General features: G+C 41.7%; 1 protein-coding gene across 1 annotated transcript in view; it reads left to right on the forward strand.

The window, feature by feature from the left end:
* The window catches only part of EXT2 (exostosin glycosyltransferase 2), a 112,157-nt gene that overhangs the window by 63,032 nt on the left and 30,827 nt on the right, over positions 1 to 18,298 (forward strand). The window contains exon 9 of the mRNA XM_090032973.1: positions 8,659 to 8,848. Coding sequence (XP_089889099.1) covers positions 8,659 to 8,848 — 190 coding nt within the window. The remainder of the gene's footprint in view (positions 1 to 8,658; positions 8,849 to 18,298) is intronic.

Raw genomic sequence — 18,298 nt, forward strand, 5'->3', positions numbered from 1 at the left:
AGGCACAAGTCCTATTGCAGGACTTTCAGTGGTATTCACATGCTGTGCAATGAGCACCAATAGAGTATTGGTACCTTTACAGATAGATTTTGAGGTCACTTTCTTTGTGACAGTGGTGCTCAACCTTCCAGCCCTGTAGGACAGGAGAGTGGCATGGAACCAGACTTTAGGCTGGATCCTGAGAATGGTGTTGGTCCACTGGCCAAATCCAGGATGAGATTGCTCTGTGGGGTGAATGTGTGTGCTGGATCTGGCTACAGAGTGACCCCATGTACCAGCTAGCTCTGTGTGCTGGATCCAGCTGCAGAGTGACCCTGGGCACTGGTGCAGTCTGGTGCACGGGGCTGTGTCATAAACCCACAGGGCTCCCCATGGGACTAGAAATTTGGGGGAAATATGACAGCAGTAGTTGCTGCAGTTCTGGAAGAGCTTCCAAAGCTACAGCAATTTAGTGCTGCCTGTGGGGAGGCCCATGTGCCAGATGACGTGGCCCTGTAGGCTGGAGGTTGAGCACCACTGGTTTTTGGCAGTTCATAGATTCATAGATGCTAGGGTCGGAAGGGACCTCAATAGATCATTGAGTCCGACCCCCTGCATAAGCAGGAAAGAGTGCTGGGCCTACATTACCCCAGCTAGATACACATCCAACCTTCTCTTGAATACCCCCAGGGTAGGGGAGAGCACCACCTCCCTTGGGAGCCCGTTCCAGACCTTGGCCACTCGAACTGTGAAGAAGTTCCTCCTAATATCCAATCTAAATCTGCTCTCTTCTAGCTTGTGGCCATTATTTCTTGTAACCCCCGGGGGCGCCTTGGTGAATAAATACTCACCAATTCCCTTCTGCGCCCCCCTGACGAACTTATAGGCAGCCACCAAGTCGCCTCTCAACCTTCTCTTGCGGAGGCTGAAAAGGTCCAGTTTCTCTAATCTCTCCTCGTAGGGCTTGGCCTGCAGGCCCTTGACCATACGAGTGGCCCTTCTCTGGACCCTCTCCAGGTTATCCGCATCCTTCTTGAAGTGCGACGCCCAGAATTGCACGCAGTACTCCAGCTGCGGTCTGACCAGCGCCCGATAGAGGGGAAGTATCACCTCCTTGGACCTATTTGTCATGCATCTGCTGATGCACGATAAAGTGCCATTGGCCTTTCTGATGGTTTCGTCACACTGCCGACTCATGTTCATCTTGGAGTCCACTAGGACTCCAAGATCCCTTTCCACTTCCGTGCCACCCAGCAGGTCATTTCCTAGGCTGTAGGTGTGCTGGACATTTTTCCTCCCTAGATGCAGCACTTTGCATTTCTCCTTGTTGAACTGCATTCTGTTGTTTTCTGCCCACTTGTCTAACCTGTCCAGGTCTGCTTGCAGCTGCTCCCTGCCCTCCGGCGTGTCCACTTTGCCCCATAGCTTAGTGTCATCTGCAAACTTGGACAGAGTACATTTCACCCCCTCGTCCAAGTCGCTGATGAAGACATTAAAGAGTATCGGTCCAAGTACCGAGCCCTGCGGGACCCCACTGCCCACACTCTTCCAGGTCGAAACCGACCCATCCACCACGACTCTCTGGGTGCGACCCTCCAGCCAATTCTCCACCCACCGGACTGTGCAGTCATCCAAGTCACAGCCCCTTAACTTGTTCACCAGTATGGGGTGGGATACCGTATCAAAGGCCTTCCTGAAGTCCAAGTATACGACATCCACCCCTCCTCCTGCGTCGAGGCGTTTTGTGACCTGGTCATAAAAAGAGACTAGATTGGTCAGGCACGATCTGCCTGCCACGAACCCGTGCTGGTTTCCCCTCAGCATAATTTGTCCTGCCGGGCTCTCACAAATGTGAGCCTTGATGATTTTTTCAAAGATTTTGCCAAGGATGGAGGTGAGACTGACTGGCCTTTAGTTACCCGGGTCCTCCTTCCTCCCCTTCTTGAAAATGGGAACCACATTGGCCCTTTTCCAGTCCTCCGGGACTTGACCCGTGCGCCACGAGCGTTCAAATATTCCCTCCAGTGGCTCTGCAATGATGTCGGCCAGTGCCTTCAGTACCCTCGGATGGAGCTCATCCGGGCCTGCCGACTTAAAGGCATCCAGTTCTTCCAAGTGACCCTGCACCACCTCAGGGTCCACGCATGGAAGTCCGGTGCCTTGCTGCTGCCTCCCTACACTCCCAGTGAGAGACTTGTCATGCCTCTCGCTTAGGAACACTGAGGCGAAGAACTCGTTGAGGAGTTCAGCCTTGTCCCCTCTGTCTGTCACCAATTGTTTCTGCCCATTTAGCAGAGGTCCTATTCCTCCCTGGGCCTTCCTTTTACTCCCTATATATCTAAAAAACAATTTCTTATTGTCTTTTACTTGGGTTGCCATCCTCAGCTCCATGGTAGCTTTGGCCTGTCTAACTGCCTCCCTACAAGCACGAGCAGAAGAGGTATATTCCTCTTTGGTGATCTCTCCCTGTTTCCACTTTTTATGTGCTCCCCTTTTGGCCCTTAGTCTGCCCTGGATTTCTCTTGTCAGCCAGGGAAGCCTCCTGGCCCCTTTCCCTCTTTTACTTCGCACGGGGATCGTCTCGCTTTGTGCTCGAAGGATAGCTTCCTTAAGGCACAGCCACCCTTCTTGGGCTCCCATCATTTCAAAACTACTACTCTGCAGTGCATCCTTCACTAATCGCCTGAGTTCGCTGAAATCAGCTTTCCTAAAGTCCAGCACGTTCACCCTACTGGTTACCTTACCCACTCGACGCCTTATGTTGAATTGTACTTTTAGGTGATCACTGTCCCCCAGATGGCTACCGATCTGTAGGTCCCCTACTATGTCATCCCCCGTTGCCAATACCAGATCCAGTAAGGCATTCCCCCTAGTGGGACCATGTACCTCCTGCGTCAGGTGGAGGTCCTGTACACAGGTTAGAAACCTGCGTGAGCGGTGGGACTTTGCTGTCTGTGTCTCCCAGCAGATGTCCGGGTAGTTTAGGTCCCCCATGACCACCGCCTCTTTAGCTTTTATGGTCTCCGAGAGTTGCCTCAGGAGCCCCAAATCTATTTCTTCCCCTTGATGTGGGGGTCTGTAGCAGACCCCTACCACCAAATCCTTTTCTCCTTGCCCCCCATGTAGCCTAACCCACAGTCCTCCTACTTCCTCATCCTTTGATTCTGTCTTGATGAGGGTTGATGTATATTGCTCCTTAACATAGAGCGCAACCCCTCCCCCCCTTTTCCCCACTCTGTCCTTTCTGTACAATCTGTAGCCCTCAATATGTACCGCCCAGTCGTGGGATGAATCCCACCAGGTTTCCGTCAGCCCCACTAAGTCGTAGTCGTTTAGTGCAACCAGGAGCGCTAGTTCATCCTGCTTGTTCCCCATGCTCCTAGCATTAGTATATAGGCACTTGAGCCCTGTGACTGGTGCTTTTGCTACCCCCTCGCTCCAAGTCCTAAAGGGCTTTTTGTCTCTAACCTTCCTGTTCCTTACCTGTGCCGTATTGCTGTCCACCCCCTGTCTTTCACGTTCCCAAAGCTCTCTTTCTTCAGGCTGGGCTGTCCTTGTGGGTGCCACCTGGTTTGGTGGTCCACAGCTTCCCCCACCCTCATCTTCCCTCAGTTGTCAAAGTGTAGTCCATTGCAAGCTTTTCTCCCAGCCAAATCTCTTCTTTTGTCACACTGTTGATATTAGTTAGGAGGGAGGGGTGAACTAAAAGCCTAAACATATATTTCATATCATGGTCAGCTGATGGAATTCAGAGTTGTAGGAGTTCAGAGAGTAATGTAGATTCAGCTGCAGGATCTAATATTTGTAACTATGCGGTGTTCTTTAGTAATCATAGTGGTATTTAGTGATACCACTATGAAATCTATGAAATTAAAATTCATGCCTTAGGGCTGCAATTTCATCAGGCATTAGCAAGGATTTCACCTAAGGAATCCCTGGGTGCATTGCTATTAAGTATTTGATAGCTTTTTACCTGTAACATCAAGTATAGGTCACTGATAGAGGCAGCACACAAAACTCAAGAGACCAGTGCATTGGGCTCATCGAGTTTGGAAGGTCTTGTGTTGAGCTAAGGCTCCATAATGTAATTGCTGCGGTTGACTCCAGAGAAGTGGAGAGGGTTAACTCCTCTGGTTTTGCCCTTTGACCACTTGAGGATGGGAAGCATGATGAAATACTTTTTCAAAGTATTCATTGGAAACCCATCATGTATAATTGGAGTGAAATAGAATAAATCAAGGCTCTTTTGGTCTGGTAATTCATAATTGAAACCATATTGAGGTTAGGATTGATATTTAAAACAACCCAACCAAAAAAACCCTCCCCACGGGGATAAAAGGTAAATACATATCTGCTTTGCTTGGGTGTAGGGAAGAACTGTTTAGCTACTGTACAATTCATCATGATATAGTCCTCACCTCTTGGCTTTTAAATGACAGTGGGTTGTCCTTGTTCAAATTAAATATGATTTTGCCAAAATGTCTGGTTAGCAAGCACTCAGTCCGTTGATTCGTGAAAATAAAACATATATGGAGGAGAAAACCACTATTCCTGTTTATGAAACAGCAGAATTTTATTTTCTCCATTGTTTTTGCCAGTTTTTCCTACTAAATGGTAAGTGGGAAATTATTCTTCCTCTACCAAAATATAGGCCTTCTTTTACCAGCATCGTGGTCCTAAAAGCAGCAGCATTCTGTTCCAGCTTGTAATGTATCCTGTCTTCTATTTCTTCAAGTGTCTCTTACACACACTTATTTTTGTTGGCCCATAGTTGGTCTCTTTTTCTATGAAAAATAAGTGAAATATATTTGTTTTAAATTAGGAAACTATTAAGATATGTTACTACCATTACGTAGCGCTAACTGGTTATTGCCTTTAATTTTCCCTTCATACTTTTATAACGTCCACTTAGAGTATAAGCAGTATAAGCATTTGGGGCTGGCACCTTGTCTTAACTGTGTAGCATGTTGCTGTTATATGAATGTTACAACTTTTATAGGAATTGACTGTGCATAGGATCATTAGGAACAGATGTGATTTCTCAGATATCAAATATTCTGGTTTTTCATCCTGGTAAGATTGATTTTTGTGATACCTAATGCACCTCTGCTCTCTCCCACTTGAACTGGTGGCAAGTTTGGGCTTAAGTATCTTGCCTGAACAGCTCTCATTACTTTGTCCCTATTGCTTAATTGCTCTTAAAATGGAATTGTATTTCATTCAGTAGGGAAGGAGCAAAAGAATAGTTCATGGGTCTGCAGTAAGAGGAAAAATGCATTGCTAGTTGGGTTTTTTTGTGTGTGTTTGTTTTGTATTTTTTTTTGGGGGGGGGGCGGAGATTGATTGTGGCAATCCTGCACAAGCTAGCTGCAATAGTTTGAATCTTTTTGCATGGACATGTCTCTTTAAAGGAGTCTCACACTTCACTAGCTTCAGTTCAGTCTCCCTATCCCTGTCTCTCTCATTCTAGATTCCAGTGCTTTGGCTTTTCATTCTGTCTGCAGAGAACGTTGTCAAACAACTGAGACTGCCAGACCAAATGACATAAGATCCCTGTTAGAGAAGCTGGCATTTGCAACCTGATACTCCTTGCCCATAAAAGTGATTCACAATAAACAACCTATCAATCTTGGGTTAATTACCATGGCTCCTGTAATGAATATTAGCTGGGGGCTTGGGGCAGGGATTGTCTTATCCATAGCTGAATGTCAACACTTTGTCATGGAAAGTGATGGATGATCACTCCACCAGTTCTTGCTCTTCTTTCTGAGAGTGAAAGTTCATATGGGTCTCCATCAGGAGGGTTAATAATGATGAGACTGGAACAAATGTTGACTCACCTCTTGATTTCACCAGTTGCTACTAAATGGGGAGGAGCCATCCATTTCATGCCTTGATGCTGTAATAGAGATTTAATTAGGTTGCTGTTAGGATAATTGCCTGCATTGTTTGCCTGTCCCTAGCAGAAGTCAGGAAGACTCAAGTGAATTATGGAGGTTTGAATTTACTCGATTTCCTGCAGAAAGTGGGGTCAAGAGGTCTCAGACTGTAGACACACTCTTCAGGCAGGCAGTGGGGGGTTGGTTCTTAATGGCACTTTGGAGATGCCTAAATGCCCTTTTGAAATGTACCTCTCAAATAAGGGAGTTTGGTTTTCTTTCCCTATTAGGGTCCAAGCTTCCAAGTTTCCCTAAGATGATCCTGGCAATTAAATATTATACCCTGCACAGATAGTAATAACAGTTTCAGAGTTAAATAATGTCACATCTAAACCTTTAAGTTTCTGCTCTTATTCTTGCTCTTTTAAGAAAGGATTTAGCCATTAAAATGCCTTGTACAATCTTGGATGTTACACAGTAATACCTTTGGGAGGTGGTATTCCTTACCAGTGGCCTTATGGCTAACAGCCTCTATTATGACACACTACAACCAGAAAGAAGTATGCTAAACAGAGTCAATTTAAGGCAAGAGCCCTTAATTTGGGTCATTATAGTCTCTATTAAATAACAATAAGATTATAAACTCTAGGATTGCTTTACTGGTTATTTCTTGACTGAAGCATGAGATTTGCCTGGCTCTGCTTAATATTCAGCTAAACCTGTGTTGCAAGTATTCATAAAGAGAGATTGGTGAGGGTTGTGAAAGAAGGCTTTTCATCATTACATTGATAGTGGGCATATGTAAAATCCTGATACCTTAGGGAGCAGAGGTTGTTTAAAAACCCTAATAGAATGAACTGTGCTCTGCTAGAATAATTCACCATACAACTTCCTGGAATTGTTTAAAATCAAGGGTCATTTCTCACATTTGGTTGTTTTGTCAATACACAGCAAAGAAAATAAGCTTAAAAACTATCATTTCCTAAAGTGTGAGCATTTCAAAGCAGAAATCCCTGCACAGGTCACTTGTTAACATTATTGTTATAGGCCTGTATGTAGGATTTGATGAGCATCCTGAGTGAGCAAGTCCAACTTCCTACTGTCAGGCAATTATGTAATATATTTGCTCTCATAAACTTAGAACTCATCTTAAAACAAGTTAGGTCTTTTTTCCCCATTTCTCTTGTTGGAAGACCGTTCCAGAACTTGACTCCTTGGACAGTTAGAAACCATCAGTCTAAATTTACTTTTGGGCAGTTTATAGCCATTTGTTCTTTTGCCAATATTGTCTTTCAGCTTAAACAGTTTTTCTCAATGTCTAGAGTTTACTTTCCTCCCTGATGTATGATGATGCAGAAAGTAGTCACATCATCTCTCAATCTTTTTTTGGCTACAGTGAGCAAGTCAAGGTTTTTTAGGCTCCTCTAGTATAATTGTTTTGCTATTCTCCTCTTCACCCTAGGTCCTCATACAGAGTATTTCAGTAAGTGGCATGAGTTACAAGGTGGCAGTGGTGAGGGTAGCTGCCTATAGTGTGAAGAGAAAGAATCCAAAGGGCAATGACTAGTTGCTGTGCCACTATCCAACAAACTTGAGCTGATAACTTTGAGTCCATAACATTTGTTTTCCTCCCCGTACAGGCAGAATTCTGGTACGTGTTTAATTGGTATTTCTTATGGTGTTTGCTGGAAAACATTGGCAGTGACTGGGTAGCGTTTCTACACTATTACATTCACCCCTAGTTCTTTGTGGGGAGGATTCAAAAGCTTTCCTGAGAAACACTGTCAGCTACAGTTTTCCCAACTTCCAAACCTTTCCTCCTACTGCAAAATAAATACATAAATAAATAATTGTTTTCTCCTCTGTTTCCCTGTCCTGCCCTGCTATCTGTGCCTGGACAGCAAGCTGGAATGAAAATGGTTAGAAATGAAATGTCTGCTGTTTCTTTCCCATCTAATGGTTTCTTCACTCTTTCCTTCCCCCACATCTTCACCTCCAAATGAGGTTGGCACACTCAGTGAGAACTGAATAGTCTGTCTTGTTTCTTGCCAATTGAGCTGGCTTCCTTATGCTGGCAGTTCATTGAAATAAGACCTTTAAAGCCTTAAAAGGGATGCCCTACTTAAAATTCAGATGGAGTAAATAACTCTCTGAAATCAATCTTTGCGTCTTACAGATTTTTTTCTTCAATGCTGTAATGGTTTTTTTCCCCTCCATAGAACAAACCAAGTTTTGTTGAAGTTAATATTTTATCCCACTGTATTTCGGTGTCAGCATTTGCTTTTTTATTTGTGTGCCCATTTTGTGTCAGGATTATGTATTTGCTGCTTTTTACTCTCATTTCCCCTCTGAAGTTGTGGCGCTAAGTTGGCTCTCTGCTTTTTGGCCAAGTCTGGTTATAAAAAAAAAAAAAAACCTCAGCAGCAATTAGCAAATGAGAATCAGGCCATGGTAGCTAAGTTTAAAGTGTCTCCCTAATATCCCTTCCCCCACAAGGCTTGCCATCAATTCTTCACTTTTTCTGAAGCTCATCCATGCTTACACAGTTATTGTTAAACAGTGACAGGAATCAACATTAGGAAAGGGATTGGGATGCAAGTTTCAAGGCATTGTGAGTCATGAAAAAGTTGTTTTTTTGTTTTGTTTTTTAAAGGCCACTTTCCCATGAATTGTTCTATTAGCTCAACAGGCCTAACTTGGCCAAATACCAGCTTGGGTGATTATATTCTGATTGCTTAAATCCTCCTTTTTCTGTATTAATTAACCTTGATTTGATCCCTCATCCTCTTTTGTTTTATAGAAATGGAGCAGTGTGAGCAACCCACTCTTCCTTCCATTGATCCCACCACAGTCTCAAGGCTTCACAGCTATAGTATTGACTTATGACCGGGTGGAGAGTCTCTTCCGAGTTATCACTGAAGTGTCCAAGGTGCCTAGTCTATCCAAGTTGCTGGTTGTCTGGAACAACCAGAATAAGAATCCACCCGAAGGTAAGATCCATCATTCAACATGGATGTTGGAAGGTGGGTAGTACATGTTGGCATGGTGGTGACATTTCACTTGCTCTACACCTGGTGCAAAATAATCTCTATTCTGTGAACTTTTAAATATGTTTTAAAGCTATTTCATATAATTATATTTTTAACCAAGGTTTGCATAATGAAATAGAAAATTGTGCTTGTGTCCTTAATGTTGGCCTCTTACTCAGAAGTGTACCACATGCAGTTTGAGTGGAAGAGTTTTTCTAATAACTGTAAAACACTGAACAAGCGTCATTAACACATTTTGAAGGTGGAGAAAAACAGGTTTGATGTGTTTGCACTCATTCATCCTCTCTTATTAGACACTGCGCATTACAGTGAACAGCTCATGCCACTAAACTGTTTGTTCTTGGTAAACATAGAACAAATTTGGTTTGATGCAGCAACATATCTGAAATATGTTGTGGTTATAAAATAAGCACGTTTTGACTGATTAAATGAAAGTTTGAGGTGTTTTGGATGTCTTGAAAGAAGTTGTTAGGACACTTGGATGTCATGTGAAAACTCTGGAACTGTCCCAATAAGATGATGTAAAGTCTATTTATTTAAATGTTTATTTTTTTATTTAAAACACAAATGCCATTTATACCATTGATGAGCTAACCTTATGAAGTCTAGAGGATTTTTGAAAATGAGTTTTGTTTTTTAATTCATGGATTTGTAAAATTAATGTGCGCCTGTGAATCCTTTTTAGATGGTTTAAAACCATAGTGCTTTTTCAGGGGAGATTCAGTTCCAAAAGGATATTAAACAGAAGCTTGTTCACAGAATTGGAGAGAGAATAATCATCTGCTTCAAAAAGCAGGACAGCCCCAAATGGTATCTTTCCTTATTTAGTATTTAATATCTTTCTATTTTCCGCCTCCTATTTTCTTGCAAAGTCTTGTTTTCCATTCATTTCTCCACTGGATTATTTGTTCTCTTTCTCTTAGCCTCAGTTAATGCATGAAATCCCTGGTGTTGAATTCTGAATTAAGCTCTGAATTCCAGTGTCTGAGGCCATATCTATGGGTGCTTTGCTAGCAAAGATGTTCTGAGGTACCATATATGCAAAGTACTTTGAATGTGGATGTAGCTTTTATTAGCAAAATATTGTTTTGTGTATAGCTTGATACAAGCTATGATGTAAAGCAACTCACATAAATAAATTAGATAAAACGTTAAATTGAATTAATCATCACATGGCTTAAGATTCTGTTGCATTTTTGCAAAACTTAGGCTTTGTTGGGATCCATTATTTATTCTGGAGACTTGTTCTAGTTTAAATTGTATTAAACATACATATCTTGTCTCAAACTGTTGTGTAGTACTTCTGTGCTAAACACCCATACTATGGCTGTAGAGCAGTGATAACTGAAACGATTCTTGCATTGTGGATGATAGTATTTTTAAATCTTTCAAGATGGAAAACATTGCACAGAATTGGACAAGCTGATTGTGTTGCGTAAGAGGATTTTTTTTATTGGAGGCATATTTGAAATGCAAAACTGAGCTAATTCTTCAGTGGCATTAACTTTACACAGACATCCAGTGCATACCACTGAAACTATTTGACCCAAATAGATTGTTTCCATATAATTCTTCATCTAAGCTTTACTGGAAAAATTGAAACAAGCAACTAATTTGAACAATTTTTTCTATTAATAATTCATCTTTAGTAATCTTAGACCTGAACATTTATTTTGCATGCATATTCATGTTTTCTCCCTGAATTTTGCTCAGATATTGTTGAATCATATGTCGTTCCAAAAGCTTTGGGTCTTTTGTCTCCCAGTAATAGATCTGTGTCCCATTTAAGAGTCTTGGCTGCTGTATGCTTATGTTATAACTAGGGTTGCACTGGAGAAGAAATGTTTGTTTCTTCTGTTGCTCTTAGTTCTCCCTCCACATCTATTTATTTTTCATGCTTTGATAACCCATGTAATCTCCTGGACTGCAGCCTATGAGAGGGCAGTTTGATTAAATTAATTTGTTTTAATTCAGACCCATGCAGTGTGTTCCACCTGGCTATTTGTTGGAGCAGCGGGCCTTGGCTCTACTTAGTCTCTCATTCAGTCTGCCTGTTAGTGATCCTAATCCTTGGACTTCAAAGCTTCTTCCATTTATAGCCTAGTAAAGCCAGGAAGTTTCTGATGGATTAGGACAAGGAATGAGTTTGAAGTTTGTAATGTGCACCACTGGCACCGATAAGGTCTAGTTTATTACCTTACGGTAGTATCTGCACTTTTATGGCTATTCTCTTTTAATTGGTTATAGTAAAGCTGAGACATTTAACCTACTAGAGCATCAAATGCAGTATTTCCTGGTCATTACCGTATAGGGGACACATTTCTATGTGCTGTATGAAGGCAGATCAGAGGTCCTGCTATCAAAGCCAGTAATACTTTTTTTGATATGCATAAATTACATTTGGGGGAAAGACATCACTGTAATTTTCCTTTGTGATGTGCTGTAAATTTAGATTTCAGCTACTGCCAGCTCAAGAGTAATTGCATAAATGAAAACTGTACCAAATATTTTTTTCTTCCTAGTCAATTTGACAGTGGATTCTATAACTATGGGTTTTATTTGTGTAGGACAGCATGTGCTGAAAACAAAGGGAAGCAAAATATACTCTGTTTTCTTCCTCTAGGAAAGGAAAGGGTCATATTAAACACATATTTTAAAAACCCTCTTGATACTTGTTAATGGATGTATAGCTGTCTGAAGTGAGACTTTTATGTAATCAAAACCAACAATCTCAAGCTCCTGATCAATCCAGAAAAAAAGCATTTCATAAAATCAAAGGTGCTACCATGCCTGCTTAAAAACTCTCCAGCCCCAAAATGTAAAATCTAACCTATCAATCTCCTGCTTATTAAAACTTCGGTGAAAAGATGAGCTTTGCAGTGTAGCCAGTAAATCAACCAGTGTAGACTCTGTCCAACCAGGAGTGAAGGAGAATCCAAGTCAAAGACTCTTCATTCAAGATTGCTTGCTCTCTCCTTTGACATAAGAAACTACAGCTAATTTCAGTTGTTGTTATGACACAAAAGTGGACTGGTTTCTAGATATTATAGAATCATAGAAAAGTAGGACTGGAAAGGACCTCAAAAAGTCATCTAATGCAAGACCCTGCTCAAGGTAGGATCATCCCTGTTCTTAAAAAAAAATTAAGACTTGAGTTTCCACAACTTCCCTAGGTAGCCTTTTTTCATGTTTAACTGCCCTCACAGTTACCCTCAAACATCCAACCTAAGTTTCCATTGTTCTCTCCCCTGTACCCAGACCAAATGGTTATCAGCCTTTTTATAAATTCTCTTCAGGTATGTGAAAAATCAAATCCCCTCTCAGTGTTCTGTCCTCCAAGCTAAAAAATCCTACTTCTTCCACTATTTTTGGTCAAGTCACATTTCTGAAACTTCTAATTATTTTTGTTGCTGTCCTTTACATCCTTTCTAAAAGTTTGTCCATATGTTTCTTGAAGCATGGTGCACAAAACTGGATTTATTTTTCCAGGGAAAACCGCTCTCAGACTGAATAGTGTAGAAGAATCACTTTTGACTTTCAAGTAACAGTCCTATTAATACACCCAATATAATACTGCCTTTTTTTTTTTTTTGCAACAAGGGCACACTGATAGCTCATACTCAGTCTTTGGTAAACTATAAACACTAGCTCCTTTTCTGCAGTACTGTAATGTAGCCAGGTGCTTCCCAAGTGTGTATTTGTACATGTGATTGCAAAGTCCTTAACTTAGGATGGAATGCTTGTCCTCACTGAATTTCATTTGATTGATTTCAGACCATTTTCCCATAAATGTGTTATCTTTGCATTTAATATCATCCCTCAAATCATTATTTAAGGTATTAAACAATACCAGGTCTGTGACAGGCTCCTGAAAAACCCCATTTGATATGAACTCTCAATTATACATTGAGCCATTGATGACTGTTCTTTGAGCATCATAATCCAATCAGTTACATATCCATCTTACAGTACTTTTATCTATATCGGTGGTTCTTAACCTTTTAAGACTCAAGGCACCCGTAGTTAGACTCAGGGCCCCTGTTAGACAATGCCAGCTCTTATTTTTCACTCATTTTTTAATTTAAAAAAATAGTAGAGTAATTCTTCTGTTGCAAAGAACTCATGGAGATATCAACAAGTCTGAATGGTTTTAACACTGAATGGATTCCTATTTGAAATCTCGAAGTTTGTCTTGTGGATCATGTCTGCACACGTAACAGTACTAACACTGTGTAGCAACCCATGGCACTCCTGAAAGGAACTTGAGCCATCCCAGGATACTGTGGCACTCTGATTGAGAATCACTGATGTGGGTTGTCTTTCCTTAATTTACTAATGAGAGTGTCATGGGAAACAGTGTTGAAAACCTTGCTAAAGCCAAGGCATATCACATCCACAAAGTCCTTCAGCTTGCTGTATAAGGAAATCAGGTCAGTCAAGCATGAGTTGCTTTTGATGGATTTATGTTGGCTGTTCCTGATTATCTTGATCTTCTCCAGGTGCTTAGAAGTCAATTCCTTGATAATGCTATAATTTTTCCACTTATTTAGTCAGATTGACTGGTCTATAATTCTCTCAGTTCTCCTCCTTCCCTTTCTTAAAAATGAACCCTGTATTTGTCGTCTTCTGGTTGTCAAAAACCTCGCCTAACCTTTACAAGCTCTCAAAGAAAATAGCTGTTGGCTCTGCAATTACCTCAGTCAATTCCTTGAGTACTCTAGGGTACATTGTCATCTGACCTTGCTGACTCAAAATCATCCAGCTTATACAAGTAATCTCTAACTCATCCTTTCCCTGCTCTCAGTTATCTCCTCCCCAGCCTGTGCTGCCAACTGCACTGATGTCTGATAATAGCTAACTTGATTTGTGAAAGCTAGTAAAAAAAGAAAACATTAATTACTTCAACCTTCTCCACATCATCTGTAACTAAATTGTCTTCCCCATTTACTAAGGGACCCACATTTTGCTGGCTCTTTCTCTTGCTTCTAACATAGAATGCCTTTTTAGTTGCCTTTTATGTCCCTGGCCAGCTGCATCTCAGTTAGTGCCCTGACCTTCCTGATTTTCTCCCTGTATGTCTGTGTGACAGTTTTACTCATGGCTAGAAACATGGACAAATTTCCACTTTTTATAGGAGTCTTACGTTTCAGCTCATTGAAGAGTTGGCTCTTGTTGGTCCTGTGTTTCACATATGTAACAAGTTAAATGGGATCCAAACCCTTCGATAAACTTGATTACCATTTTTACTCAAATCCAAGATGAGGTTCCCTCCCTATTCAACATGAGGGAAAAACAGCCTTATCTTGGATTTGAGTACTGACCCAGGACAAGCAGGTGCTTGTAGCTCTAGCTCCAGCCCCAGCCTTGGCCTGGCCAGGGCTGGGACTGGAGCTGTAGCTGCTACCAGCTCTGGACTAGGACTGAAGCTGTTATTGCCACTGCTGTCTGGCTAAGTCTAGAGCTGGGGCTGGAGCCAGAGCCAGGGCTGTTTCCTGACCAGGACTGGGGCAGGAGCTACCATGTGCTCCATGCCCTGGGCCAGAGCCAGAGCTGCCACATAGAGTAAATGGCTGCAGGGGAGAGGCAAGCAACTGGGCATCAGGCATCTCAGTCAAGTGGCAGCAAGCTAGGCAAAGGGGGGGGGGGGGGCAACGGGTAGGGATCATGCTGCCTGCCTGCAGTAGTGGGAGGGATGGGAAAAATTTAAGACAGCCCTCCAATAATTAGGTTCTATACATGGAAAAGCATAACAAATTATAACAATATAATTAGAATCCAGTTATTAGGGGTTGTTGTCAATTTGAAGTTGTCTTGGATTTAGGTTAACGTGATAGTAAGTAATACAGTGAAATTGTAACTTGTTGGGTCTTGCTTTCTACTGTCCAAAACTCGGTACAAAAGGAAAAAAAAAGTGAGCAGGGAAAGCAGTGCTGGGCATTTTAAAGTTTACGGCCTTTCCATCTTGACTTGTATGAGGAGCAGTGGTGGTGGCTTCTCCTGGACCACAGTGGGTAATAGCAATAGTGGTAGATGGATCTTAGCACCTACCCTCCTCTGACTCAGGCTGGGTCATTCCTACCCATGGTCTGAAAAGGTTGCCAACCACTGGCCTATAATGTGCCCATAAAGGTTCTGTCCTAGGTGAGATTGTGACCCAGGGTATGGCACTGTGCTTTAAATGAGCTACAAAGCCAAGGTATTGATCCTTTGCTTTTGAATCCTCATCATGAGCAGCATTTTAGGGAAGGAATAGAATTGCTACAAGCAGAGGAATGTGCCAGTAATTTTAAAAACCTTTTATAAGTTTTATGAAAGTTTATTGACATTTATCTAAGTCACACTATTGGATTTTTTGTGTGCAAAAGATTTGAGACAGAATTCCCGATCTCATTAGAATTCAGTGCCTATATGCTGGACCTACAAATACTCTTGACTCCATGGAGGTGTTCTCAACTATATCTTTAGCAAGGCAATCAGTGTTTAAAGATGGTTGTTAAAGGTGGGAAGCCTAGGTGAGACTCTCAATTACATTCCATAAGCAGCATTTTTGGCTTCTAATTTGTACTAACATGCATACAAAAACTAGAACCCTTTAGTTCCAAAATGATACCTTTTATTAAACCAACTGGAAAATGGCAAGAAAATGGTCCTTTTCTGCAAGCTTTTGGGATCAAAGTCCCTTCATCAGGCTCTGGGAAAAGTGTAGATGGTACAAGACGGTAAAAAGTCCCAAGAGGTAGGAAACAAACTTCATTTTTGCACAGAGGGAGCTGAAGAGGGAAGGTTGTCCCTCTTGGTCTATGAGAGTGTCTTTGTGAGCTGTGTTGAGTGGCTCTTCGATGTGTTGATCAGGTAGAATTCCTTCCCTGGAGGTGTCAGATGGCAGGCAGGGAGGTAAAAAAAAAAAAAAGCAACCTTCCTTGTTGTTCTGCAATCCCCCACTGGTACACTGAGCCAAACATGATTCTTCCTTTCTGCAGTGTGTTGCCCCCAGCAGTCTTCCACCACCACTAGTCATACCACCTTCCCACACCTCTCCCTGCCAGGCTCAGCCCTGAAATCACCCTCTGCTTCTGGCAGTACTGCACTACCCTGATCCCTGGGATGAAGGAAGGAAGCATCATCCAGAGTGAGGAGCTTGGAGACTCTAGTTACTGTTGCAGCTGCAGCAATATGGAGAGAGGTGGCTGGGTGAGACCCTGAGGATCACATGTTAACCAGTTGGACAGCCCTGCTGTAGGCCAGTAGCAAATTTGCACTTCTATAACCTACCTTTATATAGAGCCATGCAGCATAAGTTGCTTGCTCAAACGTCTGGTTAAACCTTTCCACTAGTCCATGTGGGACCAGATGGTAAGGAGCTGATGTTACATGTTTGTTCATATTTCTTTTGACAAAATGTTGAAACTCTTTATATGTGAACTGAGTTTAAATGACAGTGGAATTCTGTTCAGGCACACTTGTCTGTAGAAGTACTAGTCTTGATGCTTCTACCACTGGTTCTGACTTAATTGAATTCATACAGAATACATCAGGCCATTTAGAGTGGTAATTTTGTTGGAATAAAAAACATACGCCATGTCCATAAATGGTCTGTCAGAGACTATGTGGATTAATCTTCAAGAAAGGGAGGAACGTAGATCCGGCAACTACAGGCCTATCAGCCTGACCTATTCTGGGGAAGGTCTTGGCAAAGATTGTCAAAGAGGCTATCCTTAACAGACTAGCTGAAGGCAATATCCTGAGGGATACCCAGCATGGGTTTGTTGCAGGTAGGTCTTGCCTGACCAATCTCATTTCCTTTTATGACCAGGTGACTTATCACCTGAACAAGGGGGAAGAGATTGACATTGTATATCTTGACTTTAAAAAAAGCCTTCGGTCTGGTATCCCACGATCACCTCTTGGCTAAACTGGCTAACTGCAGCCTTGACCTCACCACGATCTGCTGGCTGGGGAATTGGCTCCGTGGTAGGACCCAGAGGGGGTGGTGGTTTGACAGGAGCCGATTGTCTATGAAATCTATGAAATTGTAAAAAAGTCAGGTAAAACTTAATTGGTTACTTTGGTGTATATGCAAGTTACTCTGGTGTATATGCTGTGTCTCTGCTTCTATACTGGGACACGTGTGTGCTCAATGAAAACAATTTATTACTGACCCTAAGAAGAGCACACACCAACTGCTGAAATTTTTTTTCTAACTATTTAAGTTGGTCCAATAAAAGATATCAGATTCACCCAAAGAACCTTGTCTTACTAGCCCTAAGACACCTGAAGGTGAGGTGCTATAATAGTGCCTCCTGCGATAGCTACCCCAGGGGAGCTGGCCAACTGTCCACTTTGAATACCACCAGTGTAACTTAGTGTTGTACAAAGCCAGCATAACTTGATATTGTGTTAACGTGTTTGTTGTGTGTTCAGGTCCATGGAAATGAACACTGGTTCTTTGCATGAGGTAACTTTGAAATATTCTTAATTCTTTTTGATCCAGAAAACTGTAACTAGATGCTTGCATACTTAAATCCATCCATTTATCTTAATGTTATTACTTTAGCCAAAACTGGATCATTTTTTTAAGTTGTACAATGGCATTTGTCACTAGCCAAGCTTCAGTTTATCCCACATACCAACTGTCCCTCGTTCACTTTATTATCCCAACCTATTGCTTCATGACAACCTGCATTCACATGCCATTGGAACTTTTGAACCATTGTATGTAGTAAGTACTTAGGATATGATCTTTTCCAGTAACTCTATAGTCATTATTTGTACTTCTTTATTTGGGTTAAAAACTGAAACTAGAAATTGATAATCATTAAACAGGATTTTTCCCCCATAAATAAAGATACTCATATTCTATATGAAAAAGTCACGTGTTAACTTATAGGCAAATCAGCATTTTAGTCTAAAGCCTCTTTTGGATGCTGTAAGCTTATTGGCTTAATCAAAGCTTTGGACTTTTGTGCCCTGATAATATTCCAATGAATTCTATAACAATTTATTCACAGCCTATTTTAGCACCATCTCATGAGTTAAACCCACAGACAAGCTGGTAACAAGATGGTGTTTAGATTAACACCTACACTTACTATTTAGCAGTGAGCTTTAGAACAGGTATTACAGGATGTCTCTGCCAGGTATTAAAGCACAAAGACATTGAAGACTCCTAGAGTGTTCATAAATCATTTAGAGGAAAACGACTCTATTTTATTATAACAAAAGTGTTTCTCATCCCAGTGTAATTTGCAAATGTTAAACTCCACACAATTTCTGTGAGCCTGAGCACTTAATTTTTTTAATGCAGTTCAGGGAGTTGCAAGTTACTTCTATGTTATTCAGTAAACCAATAGTAGAGCTGTGAGTAGAACAGTAGAGTCGTGCTTCTCAATA

This window comes from Crocodylus siamensis, chromosome 2, assembly GCF_052110815.1.
Source record: "Crocodylus siamensis isolate JL-2025a chromosome 2, ASM5211081v1, whole genome shotgun sequence".
Lineage (NCBI taxonomy): Eukaryota > Metazoa > Chordata > Crocodylia > Crocodylidae > Crocodylus > Crocodylus siamensis.